General features: G+C 45.6%; 1 protein-coding gene across 3 annotated transcripts in view; it reads right to left on the reverse strand.

Annotated features, from left to right (window-relative positions):
- Nucleotides 1-16740, reverse strand: part of LOC139236054 (dedicator of cytokinesis protein 2-like) — a 1544097-nt gene that overhangs the window by 1277511 nt on the left and 249846 nt on the right. For all 3 annotated transcript variants that reach the window (XM_070866795.1, XM_070866794.1, XM_070866796.1), the window contains 2 exons: nt 15955-16036; nt 12108-12243 (listed from right to left, as the gene is read on the reverse strand). In XM_070866795.1, coding sequence (XP_070722896.1) covers nt 12108-12243; nt 15955-16036 — 218 coding nt within the window. The remainder of the gene's footprint in view (nt 1-12107; nt 12244-15954; nt 16037-16740) is intronic.

The following is a 16740-nucleotide window of genomic DNA, read 5'->3' on the forward strand; positions in this document are numbered from 1 at the left end:
GGGCTGAATGGCCTGCGTCACTGCTGCAAAACTCTATGTAATTCTATGTAAACATATTTGACACAGCATGGGTCAGCTCACACTGCGATATGTGTACGCACTAGGTCCGTGCAGCAGAGTTGTCTTGGTTTACCCTTGCCACTGGATAAAGACCTAGCTCTGTCAAGCCCGTGTGGTGGCTGGTGTGCAACGGTCACCACACGATAAAAAAATTCACACACAGGTATCTTCAATTGGAATTCAGGACTGGAACATCAGGTCCTTCATCGAAACACCTGTGAACTCGTGGAAGCAAGTCATCCTCGTTCGAAGGACCACCTATGATGATGATGATTTGACCCTGAAATGAGCTTCCGGCCACAACTAAAACCGCCTATTTCCACCTCCATAACATCGCCCGCCTCCGCCACTGCCTCAGCTCAGCTGCTGCTGAAATCCTCATTCATGCCTTTGTTACCTCTCAACTTGACTACTCCAACGCACTCCTGGCTGGCCTCCCACATTCTACCCTACATAAACTTGAGGTCATCCAAAACTCAGCTGCCTGTGTCCCAACTCGCACCAAGTCCCGTTCACCCTGTGCTCGCTGACCTACACTGGCTCCTGGTTAAGCAACGCCTCGATTTCAAAATTCTCATCCTTGTTTACAAATCCCTTCATGGCCTCACCCCTCCCTATCTCTGTAATCTCCTTCAGCCCCACAATCCCCTTGGGATGTCTACGCTCCTCTAATTCTGCCCTCTTGATCATCCCCGTTTATAACTGCTCAACAATCAGTGGCCTAGGCCCCAAGCTCTGGAACTCCTTCCCTAAACCTTTCCGCCTCTCTACCTCTCTTTCCTCCTTTAAGCCGCTCCTCAAAACCTACCTCTTTGACCAAGCTTTTGGTCAGCTGCCATAATATCTTCTTATGTGGCTCGGTGACAAATTTAGCTGATTTGTCTTATAACACTGCTGTGAAGCAACTTGGGACATTTTACTATGTTAAAGGCGCTATATAAACAAACATTGTTGTTGTTGTAAAGCATTTCTGAAAACACATTACCAGCAGGCTGAAAAACTCTTCCTCGGCTAATAGCCACTCCCCAAAATGGCCGGCTTGGTTGAGTCCCAACACCAATACTCCGTTCATGATTATCCTTATGGGAACTTTTGGTCAGAATGAAAGTCCCATTTCAGGTTATGTCACGGACTGCAACGGCATGTGCGTCGGATCATTTCCTTTGCAGAGTGGCATTAGAGTGACCCTCTCTCTTCTGAGGCTGTCGTTAAACACCACTGCAGTTGAAAGCTCAACAGCGTGCATTGTCAGCCATGGCTGAGTGAGTAGTGAGTGCTCTTGCCTCTGAGTTAGAAGGTCATGGGTTCAAGTCCCACTCCAGCAAACTTGAGCACAAAATCGAGGGCTGGCACTCTAGTGCAGTGCTGAGGGAGCACTGCACTGTCAGGGGTGCTGTTATTCAGATGAGATGTTACACTGAGGCATTGTCTGCTCTCTCAGGTGGATGTAAAACCCTATGGCACTATTTTGAAGAGGAACAGTGGGTATTCTCACTGGTGTCCTGGTCAATATTTATCCCGCAACCAATGTCACGAATGTCTGTCATTATCACATTGCTGCTTGTGGGATCTTGCTGTGCTCAACTTCGCTGCTGCGTTTCCCACATTACAACAGTGACAGTACTACAAAAATACTTCATTGGCTGTGAAGCACTTTGGGATGTTCTAAGGTTGGGAACGGCGCTATATAAATGCAAGTCTTTCTTTCTATTATATTTTAATCAGGCCTTTGGTAAACAAGTCCATTAAAAATTAACCGAATTTAAATTAACTCCAGGAGTAATATTGCATATATGCACTCCCTCTAAGATTGATATTTGAGGAATTTTTCTCAAACTACCAAATCACAGATCTCCTGAATGACTTAAGGTTTTGTTTTCACTGTGTGTCTTTACAATATTTATCTTTTGTAGAACAAGTACGGACTCACATGACCTGGGCTCCCCCTGGTGGGTTCTTTCTATTAGTCTACTTTTGCTTTGAGAAGGTTTCTCGATCATTTGCTGACAACTTCTGCTGCTTAATGAACACAGGGTTCAAGTGATCACCAGCCCTTAACTCCCATCCACAAACCAAGCCTATCTATCTAATACACTGAATTTAAATTCAGTCAGTTTCATCAATCTGGAATAAAAAGCCAGTATCAGTAATGGTGACCATGAAATTACCAGATTGTCGGAAAAATCCATCTGCTTCACTAGCGTCCTTTAGGGAAGGAAATCTGCCGTCCTTGCCTGGTCTGGCCTACATGTGACTCCAGGCCCACAGCAATGAGGTTGACTCTTAAGCTACCCTCTGAAATGGCCTAGCAAGCCACTCAGTTGTATACAACCGCTACAAAAAAGAATAATAAGAATAAAACCAGACCACCCGGCATCGACCTCAACACCAGCTATGGACACGGCAATGGCACACCCGCCCAGTCAACCCTGTAAAGTCCTTCTCGCATCTGGGGACTTGTGCCAAAATTGGGAGAGCTGTCCCACAGGCTGGTCAAGCAACAGCCTGACATAGTCATACTCACAGATTCATACCTTTCAGCCAATGTCCCAGACTCCTCCATCACCATCCCTGGGTATGTCCTGCCCCACCTGCAGGACAGACCCATTAGGGGTGACGGCACAGTGGTATACAGTCGGGAGGGAGTGGCCCTGGGAGACCTCAACATTGATTCCTGACCCCATGAAGTCTCATGGCTTCAGGTTAAGCATGGGCAAGGAAACCTCCTGCCGATTACCACCGACCACCCTCCCTCCGCTGATGAATCAGTACTGCTCCATGTTGAACAGCACTCGGAAGAAGCACTGAGAGTAGCAAGGGCACAGAATGTACTCAGGGTGGAGGACTACAATGTCCATCGTCAAGAGTGGCTCGGTAGCACCACTACTGACCGAGCTGGCTGAGCCCTGAAGGGTAGAGAAACATAGAAATCTACAGCGCAGAAGGAGGCCACCTCGCCCATCGTGTCCGTACCGGCTGACAAAGAGCCGCACGGTCCTTGGTCAGCAGCCCTGAAGGTTACATATAAACCTATGAACAATGAACAATGGCGGAAAGATAAAGAGCACCCAGCCCAACCAGTCCGCCCCACACAACTGCGACACCCCTTATGCTTAAACATTCTACACTCCACCCCAACCGGAGCCATGTGATCTCCTGGGAGAGGCAAAAAAACAGATAAAAACCCAGGCCAATTTGGGGGAAAAAATCTGGGAAAATTCCTCTCCGAAAATTCCAGGTGATCGAAACTAGTCCAGGAGATCACCCTTGCCATATACGATTCCCTGCAGCACTTACCATTATATCTGTGCCGGCCAACAAGAGGATATCCAGTCTAATCCCACTTACCAGCTCTAGGTCTGTAACCCTGCAGGTTACATAGAAACATAGAAAATAGGTGCAGGAGTAGGACATTCGGCCCTTCTAGCCTGCACCGCCAATTAATGAGTTCATGGCTGAACATGCAACTTCAGTACCCCATTCCTGCTTTCTCGCTATACCCCTTGATTCCCCTAGTAGTAAGGACTACATCTAACTCCTTTTTGAATATATTTAGTGAATTGGCCTCAACAACTTTCTGTGGTAGAGAATTCCACAGGTTCACCACGCTCTGGGTGAAGAAGTTTCGCCTCACCTCGGTCCTAAATGGCTTACCCCTTATCCTTAGACTGTGACCCCTGGTTCTGGACTTCCCCAACATTGGGAACATTTTTCCTGCATCTAACCTGTCTAAACCCGTCAGAATTTTAAACGTTTCCATGAGGTCCCCTCTCATTCTTCTGAACTCCAGTGAATACAAGCCCAGTTGTTCCAGTCTTTCTTGATATGTCAGTCCCGCCATCCTGGGAATCAGTCTGGTGAACTTTCGCTGCACTCCCTCAATAGCAAGAATGTCCTTTAAGTGCCCATCCAACCATCTTTTAAATGTGGTGAGGGTTTCTGCATCCACCACTCTTCCAGGCAGTGAGTTCCAGACCCCCATAACCCTCTGCGTGAAGAAGCTCCCCCCCCCCCCAAATCCCCTCTGAAACTTCCAGCAACCACCTTAAAACTATGCCCCTCGTAATAGACCCCTCCACCAATGGAAATAGGGCCTTGCTATCCACTATATCCAGGCCCCTCAATATTTTGTACACCTCATTGAGGTCTCCTCTCAACCTCCTCTGTTTGAGTGAGAGCAAACCCAGCTTATCCAATCTGTCCTCATAACTAAGATTCTCCATTCCAGGCAGCATCCTGGTAAATCTCCTCTGCTCCCTCTCTAGTGTAATCACATCCTTCCTATTCGGCGACCAGAACTGCACGCAGTACTCCAGCTGTGGCCTAACAAGAGTATTATACAATTTAAGCATAACCTCCCTGCTCTTATATTCCATGCCTTGGGCAATAAAGGCAAGCATTCCCATAGCTGGGCCTGCGGCACGTGGTGAGAAAACCAACACAAGGGGAAAATCTACTTGTCGTCATCCTCACCAATCTATCTGTCGCAGATGCATCTATCCATGACAGCACTGGTAGCAGTAATCACAGTACAGCCCTTGTGAAGACGAAGTCCCGTCTTCACACCGAAGACACCCTCCATCGTTTTCTGTGGCACTACCACCGTGCTAAATGGGATAGATTCAGAACAAAACTGGGCATCTATGAGGTGCTGTGGGCTATCAGCAGCAGAAGAATTGTATCCCACCACAATCTGTAACCTCATGGCCTGGCATATCCCTCACTCTACCATTACCATCAAGCCAGGGGACCAACCCTGGTTCAATGGAGAGTACAGAAGAGCAACCCAGGAGCAGCACCAGGCGTACCTAAAAATGAGTTGTCAACCTGGAGAAGCTGCAACACAGGACTACATGCATTCTAAAAAGCAGAAGCAGCATGCTATAGACAGAGCTTAGCGATCCCACAATCAACGGATCAGATTAAATCTCTAGGCCTGCCACATCCAGTCGTGAATGTTGGTGAACCATTAAACAACTACAGGGAGGAGGAGGCTCCATGAATATTCTCATCCTCAATGATGGCAGAGCCCAGCACGTGAGTATAAAAGGCTGAAGCTTTTACAACCATCTTCAGCCAGAAGTGCCGAGTAGAAGATCCATATCGACCTCCTCCTGAGATCCCCACCATCATAGAAGCCAGTCTTTCAGCCAATTCAATTCACTCCATGTGTTATCAAGAAATGGCTGAGCGCACTGGATACAGCAAAGGCTATGGGCCCTGACAACATTCCACTTACTGTGCTGAAGACTTGTGTTCCGGAACTAGCCACGCCTCTAGCCAAACTGTTCCAGCACAGCTACAACACTGACGTCTACCCGACAATGTGGAAAACTGCCCAGGTATGTCCTGTCCATAAAAATCAGGACAAATCCAATCTGGCCAATCACCGCCCCATCAGTCTACTCTCAATCATCAGCAAAGTGATAGAAGTGGTCATCAACAGAGCTATCAAGCGGCACATACTCACCAATAACCTGCTCGCTAATGCCCAGTTTGGGTTCCGCCAGGACCTCTCAGCTCCAGACCTCCTTACAACCTTGGTCCGAACATGAACAAAAGAGCTAAATTCCAGAGGTGAGCTGAGAGTGAATGCCCTTGACATCAAGGCAGCATTTAACCGAGTGTGTCATCAAGGAGCCCGAATCAAACTGAAGTCAATGGGAATTAGAGGGAAAACTCTCCACTGGCTGGAGTCATACCTAGTACAAAGGAAGATGGTTGTGGTTGTTTGAGGTCAATCATCCCAGCCCCAGGACATCGCTGCAGGAGTTCCTCAGGCCAGTGTCCCATGCCCAACCGTCTTCAGCTGCTTCATCAATGACCTTCCCTCCATCATAAGGTCAGAAGCGGGGATGTTCGCTCATGGCTGCATAGTGTTCAGTGCCATTCGCAACTCCTCAGATAATGAAGCAGTCCATGCCCGTATGCATCAAGATCTGGACGATATTCAGGCTTGGGTTGATAAGTGGCAATTAACATTCACGCCACACAAGTGCCAGACAATGACTACCTTCAACAAGCGAGAGTCTTACCACCGCCCCATGACATTCAACGGCATTACCATCGCTGAATTCCCCACCATCAACATCTCGGGGGTCACCATTGACCTGATACTTAACTGGACCAGCCACATAAATATTGTGGCAACAAGTGCAAGTCAAAGGCTGGGTATTCTGCAACGAGTGTCTCACCTCCTGACTCCCCAAAGCCTTTCCACCATCTACAAGGCACAAGTCAGGAGTGTGATGGAATACTCTCCACTTGCCTGGATGAGTGTAGCTCCAACAACACTCAAGAATCTCAACACCATCCAAGACAAAGCAGCCCGCTTGATCGGCACCCCATCCACCACCTTAAATATTCACTCCCTCCACCACCGGCGCACCGTGGCTGCAGTGTGTACCATCTACAAGATGCACTGCAGCAACTCGCAAGGCTTCTTCGGCAGCACCTCCCAAACCCGCGATCCCTACCACTTAGAAAGACAAGGGTAGCAGGCGCATGGGAACACCATCACCTCTACGTTCCCCTCCAAGTCACACACCATCCTGACTTGGAAATATATCACCGTTCCTTCATCGTCCCTGGGTCAAATTCCTGGAACTCCCTCCCGAACAGCACTGTGGGAGCACCTTCACCACACGGACTGCAGAGATTCAAGAAGACGGCTCACCACCATCTTCTCAAGGACACTTAGGGATGGGCAATAAATGCCAGCCTTGCCAGCGACACCCACATCCCATGAACAAATAAAAGAAAACACTACTCCGCCCTACTTATTTTAATCTCATCCTGACCCTTCAGGTAATTAAGAAAAACTCTAAAATATCTATCCATTCCAGTATATGAACTAGATTTCAACATCAAAATCCTGCTGGGAATCTGAAATAGAAACAGAAAATGCTGAAAATACTCAGCAGGTCTCGTACCATCGTTCCTTTTGTCATTTCAATCAATCCTGCCTTTCACTCTATCACAGAACTTCCCTTTTGTTCTTTCTTCCCCTTCCCCATGCCTTTCCCTATTTCTGCACTTGATAAAAACCTGTTACATCTCTAACTATTTCCAGTTCTGACGAAAGGTTATCGACCTGAAGCGTTAGCTCTGTTTCTCTCACCACAGATGCTGCCTGACCTGCTGAGTGTTTACAGCATTTTCTGTTTATAGTTCCAGGATCCGCAGTATTTTGCCTCTAATTCTGCCCTCTTCAGCATCCCTGATTATAATCGCTCAACCATTGGTGGCTGTGCCTTCTGTTGCCTAGACCCTAAGCTCTTGAACTCCCTCCCTAAACTCTGCCTCTCTACCTCTCTTTTCTCCTTCAAGACGCTCCTTAAAACCTCCATCTGTGACCAAGCCACCTGCGCTAATTTTTATTTAAGTGGCTAAGCGTTTGGGACGTTCACTACGTTAAAGGCGCTATATAAATACAAGTTGTTATTGTATAAGTGACTCCAGACCCACAGCTCTTGACTCTTAACTACCCTCTGAAATGGCACAGCAAGACACTTAGTTGTACGAAACTTACAAAGACTGCAGAGGTTCAAGAAGGCGGCTCACCATCATCTTCTCAAGAGCAATTAAGGATGGGCAATAAATGCTGGCCTTGCCAGAGACGCCTACATCCCATGAATGAATAAAAACATTTTTTACAAAAATGTACAGTCAATTTCTAATTTCTACTTATGCAGCTCGATGTCAAATTTTTTTACTCTCAAAGACGCCTGTGAAGCGTTTGGGACGTTTCACTATGTTAAAGGCGCTCTATAAATACAAGTTGTTGTTGTTGCTTATTAATTCTGGTAATGCGCACGGTAGCACCAGATGAACGCACCTTGCTGGCTGCTGGATTGTAGGGAAAACCCTATTTAGTTCGCCACAAGCCCGTCAAACCAGTCCGCATTTGTAATAGAGCTCCCCGTAGTGGACTGCTGCCCCCCGCACCCCCCACTCCTTAGTGGACGACTGTGGTACTGTAACTACTGATGTAAACACAATAAAAGGGTCACGTGGCAAAGTCGCATGATGATAGTTTATGGTTTAGAGCCGTCTTGTGTGTAGTCTGCTTCTTAGTGATGTCATAAGAATTATATGTGGCCGACTCTCCATGCCCGAGCCAGTCAATCCCAGCAGATGAGGTGAGGCAATAAATGCGGTCTTGCCAGTATCCTGAGAACTAATTAAAGTAACATTCAAAGAATTGGATGAGGTTAGTTGGTCACAGCCGTCCTTCCACAAAGCCCTGCTGATTCTTCCCTAATCAGCATACTCCTTTCCAGGTAGTCACCTACTCTGTCCCTGATGATGGATTCAAGCAATTTCCCCGCTGCTGATATTACATTCACAGAGCTGTAGTTACTTGGCTAGACCCTTCCTGCTTTTTATTCTGCTTTAAAAGATGAAACATTTGCTGACTTACAGTCTCCAGATGCCAGCTCAAAACCTAGCAAGCTTTGGAAGATTATAATCAATGCACGAATTCAACCGTTATTTCCTCTAATACCCTTGGGTGGAATCTGTCTGGGTCAGATTGTTTGTCTGATTTGATTTTATCTCTTAAAAGTTTTATGTTAATACTAATCTCTCAGTTTCTTTCTCTTCACTAATCTCTAGTTTCCCAGTACCTCAAGTATTAGATCCTCCTTCTCCACCATGAAGATTGAGGAAAACTATTTAGCAATTCCACTCTCTCCTTATCCATAGACTCTGTTTTATTTGGACTCAGCTCTTCTTTAAAAAACGCCTTTTCTCTTGTGCAGTTGCTAATATCCACCATATCAATTGCAAATTCTTATCATACTCTGTCCTCATTATGTTCTCAGTCTCCTTTCTACCATGCTCCTGATCTACAATCTTGGAGTTGCACTCTCATCTGAGTTAGAAGCTTCTGTTCTTTTTAAAATTCATTCAGGGGATGTGGGCGTCACTGGCAAGGCCGGCATTTGTTGCCCATCCCTAATTGCCCCTTGAGAAGGTGGTGGTGAGCCGCCTTCTTGAACCGCTGCAGCTCGTGTGGTGAAGGTGCTCCCACAGTGCTGTTAGGCAGGGAGTTCCAGGATTTTGATCCAGCGAAGATGAAGGAACGGTGATTTATTTCCAAGTAAGGATGGTGAGAGACTTGGAGGCGAGCTTGCAGGTGATGGTGGTTCCCATGCGCCCGCTGCCCTTGTCCTTCTACGTGGTAGAGGTCGCGGGTTTTGGAGGTGATGTCAAAGAAGGCGCTATATAAATGCAAATTCTTTCTTTCTTTCAGTCAATTGCCACCCCAACTGTGGGTGCAGTGTGTATGATCTACAGTTGCCCTGCAGCAACTCACCAATGTTACTTTAACAGCACCTCCCTGCCCTATGACCTCCACCACCAAGGATAGGAGCAGCAATGTTGTGGAAGAATCGTGACCTCCAAGTTACCTTCCAAGTCTCGCACCATCCTGACTCGAAGATATAGCGCTGCTCCTTCATCATCACTGGATCAACACCCTGCAGTTCCCTAACACCATCAGCACAAGCACTGCAGCAGGTCACAGGCCTGGTCAATAAATGCAGCCTTTCTAACATGGCCCATATCCCAAGAACAAATAAGAAAAATTGACTGTCAAGTTTATGTCATAATAATAGTGACTGCATTTTAAAAGTACTTCACGGCTGTGAAATGCTTTGGGTTGAACCTGAGGTCATGAAAGATGTATATAAAGGCTTCTTTTATTTCTCCCATTCCTATTTTCCCTGTCATAAGAACATAAAATAACAAGAATCAGAAGCAGGCCACAAGGGCCTTCGATAAAATCATGGCTGATCATCGACCTCAACTCCACTTTCTCGCCCGATCCCCATATCCCTGGATTCCCCTAGAATCCAAAAATCTATCTATCTCACCTTGAATATACTCAACGATTCAGCATCCACAGCCCTTTGGAGAATTCCAAAGATTTGCAATGCTCTGAGTGAAGAAATTCCTCCTCATCTCAGCCTTAAATGGCCTCTCTAAAAATCTTGCATCTTTGTACATTTAACCCTCAAATATGCCTGGGCTGCAGATCTCTGACTGTTACCACATCATAGTGTCTAACTGGATTCATGCCTTGAGTTTCTCTAGTTTATTTGTAATGCTCTTAGTGTTGCTACAGAGACAACTTGTTTGGTTGACGGCTTTTTCAGCTACAGGTCCCCTTAAGTCTCCGTTAATTTACCATCTTGGTTAACTCTAAAATTTCCCACCTCTGCCAATCTAACTTTTCCCCCACTCCCCCATGTTATCTATTTTTAAATTAGGATTTTTCCCTCCCCTCTGCTCTATTTATTCATCCCATGAAGATATTGGTGCCAGTTTAGTTTAAGTGAAGCTCATCTCCTCAGTACAGCTTCCCACCCTGGAACTTGTCCCAAAGCTCTGGAAATCTGAAACTCTCATTTCTACACCATGAATGAATTACTATCAGCAATGGTGTAACACACGCGATATCGGATCGATCATCTATTATATACCTTCTTCAAGGAATTGTCTAAAACCTTTTTAAATGCTGTAATTAATTTAGCATAGATCAACCACCCGTGATAAAGCGCTCCGCATTCCAATCTCTGAGTGAAAAGCTTTATCTAGTTAGTACTTATCTTGAAATCAGTGCTGTTAGTACTTGTCTTGAAATCCTCGATTTGCTACCAGTGGGAATCATCTACGTGTCTTTTGTCTATTCCATTTTTATCACTTTGAGCATCTCTATCAAATCCTCCTTTGATATTCTCAGTTTGAGAGAAAACAGCCCCAACCTCTAAAGTCTTTCCCACCATCTACAAGGCACAAGTCAGGAGTGTGATGAAATACTCTCCATTTGCCTGGATGAGTGCAGCTCCAACAACACTCAAGAAGCTCGACACAATCCAGGACAAAGCAACCCGCTCGATCGAATCCCCATCCACCACCTTCAACATTCACTCCCTCCACCACCGGCGCACCGTGGCTGCAGTGTGCACCATCTACAAGGTGCACTGCAGCAACTCGCCAAGGCTTCTTCGGCAGCACCTCACAAACCCGCGACCTCTACCAGCTAGAAGGACAAGGGCAACAGGTGCATGGGAACACCATCATCTCGAACTTCCCCTCCAAGTCATATACCATCCTGACTTGGAAATATATCGTGTTCCTTCATCGTCACTAATCAAAATCCCGGAACTCCCTCCCTAATAGCACTATGGGAGTACCTTCACCACATGGACTGCAGCAGTTCAAGAAGGCAGCTCACCACCACCTTCTTAAGCAGAATTAGGGATGGGCAATAAATACTGGCCTTGCCAGTGACGCCCACATCCCAGGAATTAATAAATTAAAACAAATAGAAATAGAAATTGCTCTTCCTGCTCCTTATAACTCCGAGTCCTACTCTTGGTGTGATCCTCTAATTCGAAAAGGAAAACTTGAATTTATATAGCACTTTCAGACGACCTTAGGACGTCTGAAAGTGCTTTACAGCCAATGAAGTACTTTTTGAAGTGCAGTCACTGTTGCAATGTAGGAAACGCGGCAGCCAATTTGCGCACAAGTTCCCACAAACTGCAATGTGACAATGATTAGATGTTCTGTTTTTGTTATGTTGAATGAAGGATAAATATTGGTCAGGACACTGGGGAGAACTCCCCTACACTTCTCTGAAATATTGCCATGAGATCCTTTACCTGAGAGAGCAGACAAGGCCTCGGTTTAACTTCTCATTGGAAAGATGGCACCTCCAACAGTGCAGCACTCTCTCAGCACTACACTGGAGTGTCAGCCGAGATGTTTATGCTCAAGTCTCTGGCGTGGGACTTGAACCCATAATCTTTTAACTCAGAGACAAGCGTGTTATCCACTGAGCCATGGCTGACACTACTAAAAAGATGGGTTTGTTGGGCCAAATGGTCTTGTCCTGTTCCTGCCAATTCGTACATTCTTCTAATTACTTCCGGTTGAAAGTTCACAAGCTGCACATGTTCCCCTGCACCTTGATATTTGAATCCAAGTGTGCTCGCCATGTTCTTCCAAACAGTGCAACACATCAATTCTGCGCGTACCTGAAACTCCAAATGGTCTTCTCAATCCTTGAGTCATCTTTTTGGCATTGGTTTCCTTCAGTTCCATTCGCCCGACCCGTACTATCTGACATACTAAGTAAATCCTTTCCCGATTCAAGTCTTTGTTTCCTAAATCCTAAAACGAAAAGATCAAGAGGTAAATGAGTAACAATTCCAATTGTTCACAGCATGTTTTGGTGCCAATAAATTCATATATATATATATACATTAGAAAGTTACTCCTGTCTTCTCCAACTCTCAATCAATCTCTAACCAACCCTCTTTAAGGTGCTTTTGTCATTCATGGGATGTGGGCATCACTGGAAAGGCCAGCATTTATTACCCATCCTGAATTGCCCCTTGAGAAGGTGGTGGTGAGCCACCTTCTTGAACCGCTGCAGTCCGTGTGGTGAAGGTGCTCCCACAGTGTTGTTAGGGAGAGAGTTTCAGGATTTTGACCCAGCGACGATGAAGGAACGCGATATATTTCCAAGTCAGGATGGTGTGTGACTTGGAGGGGAACGTGGAGGTGGTGGTGTTCCCATGCAGCTGCTGCCCTTGTCCTTCTAGGTGGTAGAGGTCACGGGTTTGGGCGATGCTGTCGAAGAAGCCTTGGCGTGTTGCTGCAGTGCATCTTGTAGATGGTGCACACTGCAGCCATGGTGTGCCGGTGGTGGAGGCGGTGAATGTGGACACTAAAATATGTCATGCAAGGATGTTAAGGCCGTGCAGAGGGTGCAGAGATGATTTACTAGAATGGTACCAGTGATGAGGGACTTCGGTTATATGGAAAGACCATAGAAGCTGGATTATTCTCCTTAGAGCACAGAATGTTAAGGATAGATTTGCTAGAGGCGTTCAAAATTATGAGGGGTTTTGAAAGAGGACATAGGGAGAAATTGCTTCCATTGGCATGGGGGTCGGTAACCAGAGGGCACAGATTTAAGATAATTGGCAAAAGAACGAGGGGGACAGGTAGGTTCCTTTTTACACAGTGAGTTGTGATGATCTGGAATGCATTGCTTGAAAGGTGGAAGCAGGTTCAATAGTAATTTTTTTAAGAGAATTGGATAAATATTTGAAAAGGAAACATTTACAGGGCTATGCGGAAAGAGGAGGTGAGTGGGATTAATTGAGTAGCTCTTTCAAAGAGCCTGCAAAGCTCGATGGGTCAAATAGCCTCCCCCTGTGCTGTATGATTCTATGATTATATTGCTACTCAGCTTCCTGCCCGTTTATCCCATCAGTCTGGGGTCGGTCCCACCACGGGACTCCGATTGCCTTGGCCAAAGTAACCAACACTATCTTATGTAATACAAAAGCAAAATACTGCGGATGCTGGAATCTGGAATAAAAACCGAAATGCTGGAAAGCTCAGCAGGTCAGGAGATCTGTGGAGAGGGTCGATGACCCTTCGTCAAAACTGGAGAGTGTTCGAAAAGATTCTTAACGAGCACTGAAAGGGGGAGGGGAAGAAATAACAAAAGGGAAGTTCTATAATAGGGTGGAAGACAGGAGAGATTAGAGAAACAAAAGGGATGATGGCCCAAATTCAAATGGTAATGCCAGGAGTTAGAAAAACATTAGTCAAGATAGGGTGTGAATGGCAGGATAATGACTAACTGCCATCGGAGACAAGGGACAAAAAAGAAAGAAACGGACTCTGAGGGGAGGGGAGGGAAAGCGACTGCAACCATGGTGTGGTGTACTTCCTTCGCCTCTCTGCAACCGTTGACAGCTTTGTGCTTTCCAGTAGAACTGTGTTGGAAAGCCAGAGAGTGAGCGATCGCTTCTGAAAACCAAAGGGACAGTCAACAAGATAAATACAAACAAAAAGAGCCATTCAGCCCATTTTAGCTGGTCAATTTGAAAAAAATAAAGAGCTCTAACTGCACATCTAACTGTCAACAGGTGAGGATGGACCTTTCAGGAACTAAATCCAATAGAGTCTGGGAACAGGCCACCTATGTAATTCCTTGAAGGGGAATAGGAATAGAGAAAGATATTTTATTTGTTCATCTGGCCTCCATATTATAGGACTGGTGGAAATGCAAAAATGCTTTACAAGGATGATATCGGAACTGAGAGGTTCAAACTATCAGGAAAGGTTGACCATGCTCTTTCACCAGGCAAGAGAAGACTGAGAGGTGTAGGGGAGGATGAAAACCCCCTCATTTTACCCAGAAGGAAAAGGGCTGTGGGATCGGTCTGTGCTGTGAATTGAAACCGAGATGGTTTGACCTTGGCAGAGCAGTGATTGGACGGGGGAGGACACCGGAGGGCCAATGGTGGGACAGAGTCAGCCCGAAGCATGGGGCTTTCAAGCCAAAGGGTGAGCACTTGTTTGAAAACTGTGGGACTGACCCATCGCCATTATCGGGCTATTGTCTTCCCCATGTTTACATTATGGAAGGAAATTATGCAGACCTTAGAAAACTAGGGAACCCAAAACAAACCAAGGGCCTACACAATGGCTACAGGAGGTCAACCCAATTAACACCTACTCAAACCTTGAGTAGGTTAGAGAAAACTGAATTGGAGGGAAATTATGCAGACCTTCAGAAAACTAGGGAACCCAAAAGAACCCAAGGGCCTACACAATGGCTACAGGAGGCCAACGCAATCAACACCCATTCAAACCTTGAGTAGGTTAACATCAGTGGAAAAAACCCACAATAATCTAAAACTGCTGCATTTTTCAAAATCACAAAGCCCACCAATGGGAAGGATCGATTTCAGCAGGAGAGGCGGACTGGATAATCTGGCTATCAAGAGGAGTTTCTGACGCATTGTGTGTGCTTCCCTGCTCTCGTGATCCAACAACCTATAAGCCTCTCGACACTGAAGGAAAACCAGTGTCCGAAGACACCGAAGATAGAAGAAACAAACCACCAGACTGCAGAAGGCACAGTAGTGAGTATGACCTCTGGTCCCCGGAACTCCCAACTCAGTTAGGCCAGGAAAGGTGGGAGGTTGGGCATTGTACTGCTAAACTTGTGTAAAGATTTTTGTTGTGTCCGTTTAGTGGGATTTAGGGGGATTGTTTTGTTGGTGTATTGCTGTTTGTTGAGATACACCTTGTCAAATAAATTAGAAGCCTAAGTTCCTCTTGGAATCACCTTGTCTCAGTTCTATTGTATTACATCTCCTGATCGTGAGTCTTATGTCAGAACAGTGTAAGGGAAGCTAGGAGCACCTCGAAAACGCTCAACTGTGTGTCACAGGCTAGGGAAGAAGGGGTTAGGAGTGTTTGACACTCACAGGTGCCTCACAGGCTAGGCATAAGCTGTGGGGACGCACGAGTCTCAAAACCTCCTTCATAAGCTGTGGACACAGTCTCTCCAGGGGTGCTCTTGCAGCACTCAGGGTACCTCACAGGCCAGGCATAAGCTGTGAGGGCAGAAGCCCAGAGAGAGTCACCCAAGGCACAACAACACTCCCTGAGAACCTCTTACAGAGGTGACCTGATAGAAGTCATTAAAATTATGAAGTGGTTCAATAGGATAGACATAGAGAAGATGTCTCCACTTGTGGGGGCGTCCAAAACTAGGGGCCATTAATATAAGATAGTCAGTAATAAATCCAATAAAGAATTCAGAAGAAACTTCTTTACTCAGAGAGTGGAGAGAAAGTGGAACTCGCGACCACAGAGAATGGTTAAGGCGAATTGTATACTCATTTAAGGGGAAGCTAGATAAGTACATAAGTCAGAAAGGAATAGAAGGCTATGCTGATATGGTAAGATGAAGAAGGTTAGGAGGTGACTCCTGTGGAGCATAAACACCAGCATAGACCAGTTAGGCCTAATGGTCTGTTTCTGTACTGTAAGATTCAATGTAATACTTACTGTGAACACCACTTTTAGATTATTCAGCATCTCAATCTCCTTCGGTAGGCCAGTACTTGCCCAGCGGAATAAATAGTTTTCACTGAAAATAAAAGAATTTTTTTTAAATGAAGATTTACTTTTAGTAATGTAGATTTCACAGTCGAATGCATCTGCCTGAAAACAAAATTCCTCATTTTTCTTATTTCCTGCTCTAGGCATCTAGCAAGAATGTCTGTAATATAGAGCTCCACCTCGTGGACTACTGTGGTAATGCAACTGCTGCTGTAAATACAATAAATGCATCATGTGACAAGCTCATCTGACACGTTCCTGTAGAGCCATCTTGTATGTATGCATTTGTGATGTCGTAAAGAATATATCACAATGATACAAGTAGCGTACCAGTAGCAAATCCTACATCAGATGTACTCAAAATAAGTCCAAGAGAAAGTCAGAATTTAAGTCTGAGTCCGAGCCAGGCAGACAAACCGTTTGAAGTTGTAGAGTCCAAACGTAGATCAAGGGCATCCCTTGGAGAAAAACTCTCCTCAGGCTCAGCCTAGAATGAGTCTAAGTTCGACACCAAGTTTGGGAAGTTTGGTTCGAGAGCGAAGGTAGCCTCTTCGAACCAGAAAACCAGTGGTTAAGTTTGATTTGTAAATATGGCAAAATAAGTCCATATCTTTTGTTATGTATAACCATGTAAGTTATGTATGATGATTATTTGTTATGATGACTTCTTCATTAAGGAGGGAGAAGTGTAATATAGAGGTCCACCTAGTAGACTACTGTGGTAATGCAACT

The sequence above is a fragment of the Pristiophorus japonicus genome, chromosome 2 (genome assembly GCF_044704955.1).
Source record: "Pristiophorus japonicus isolate sPriJap1 chromosome 2, sPriJap1.hap1, whole genome shotgun sequence".
Lineage (NCBI taxonomy): Eukaryota > Metazoa > Chordata > Chondrichthyes > Pristiophoridae > Pristiophorus > Pristiophorus japonicus.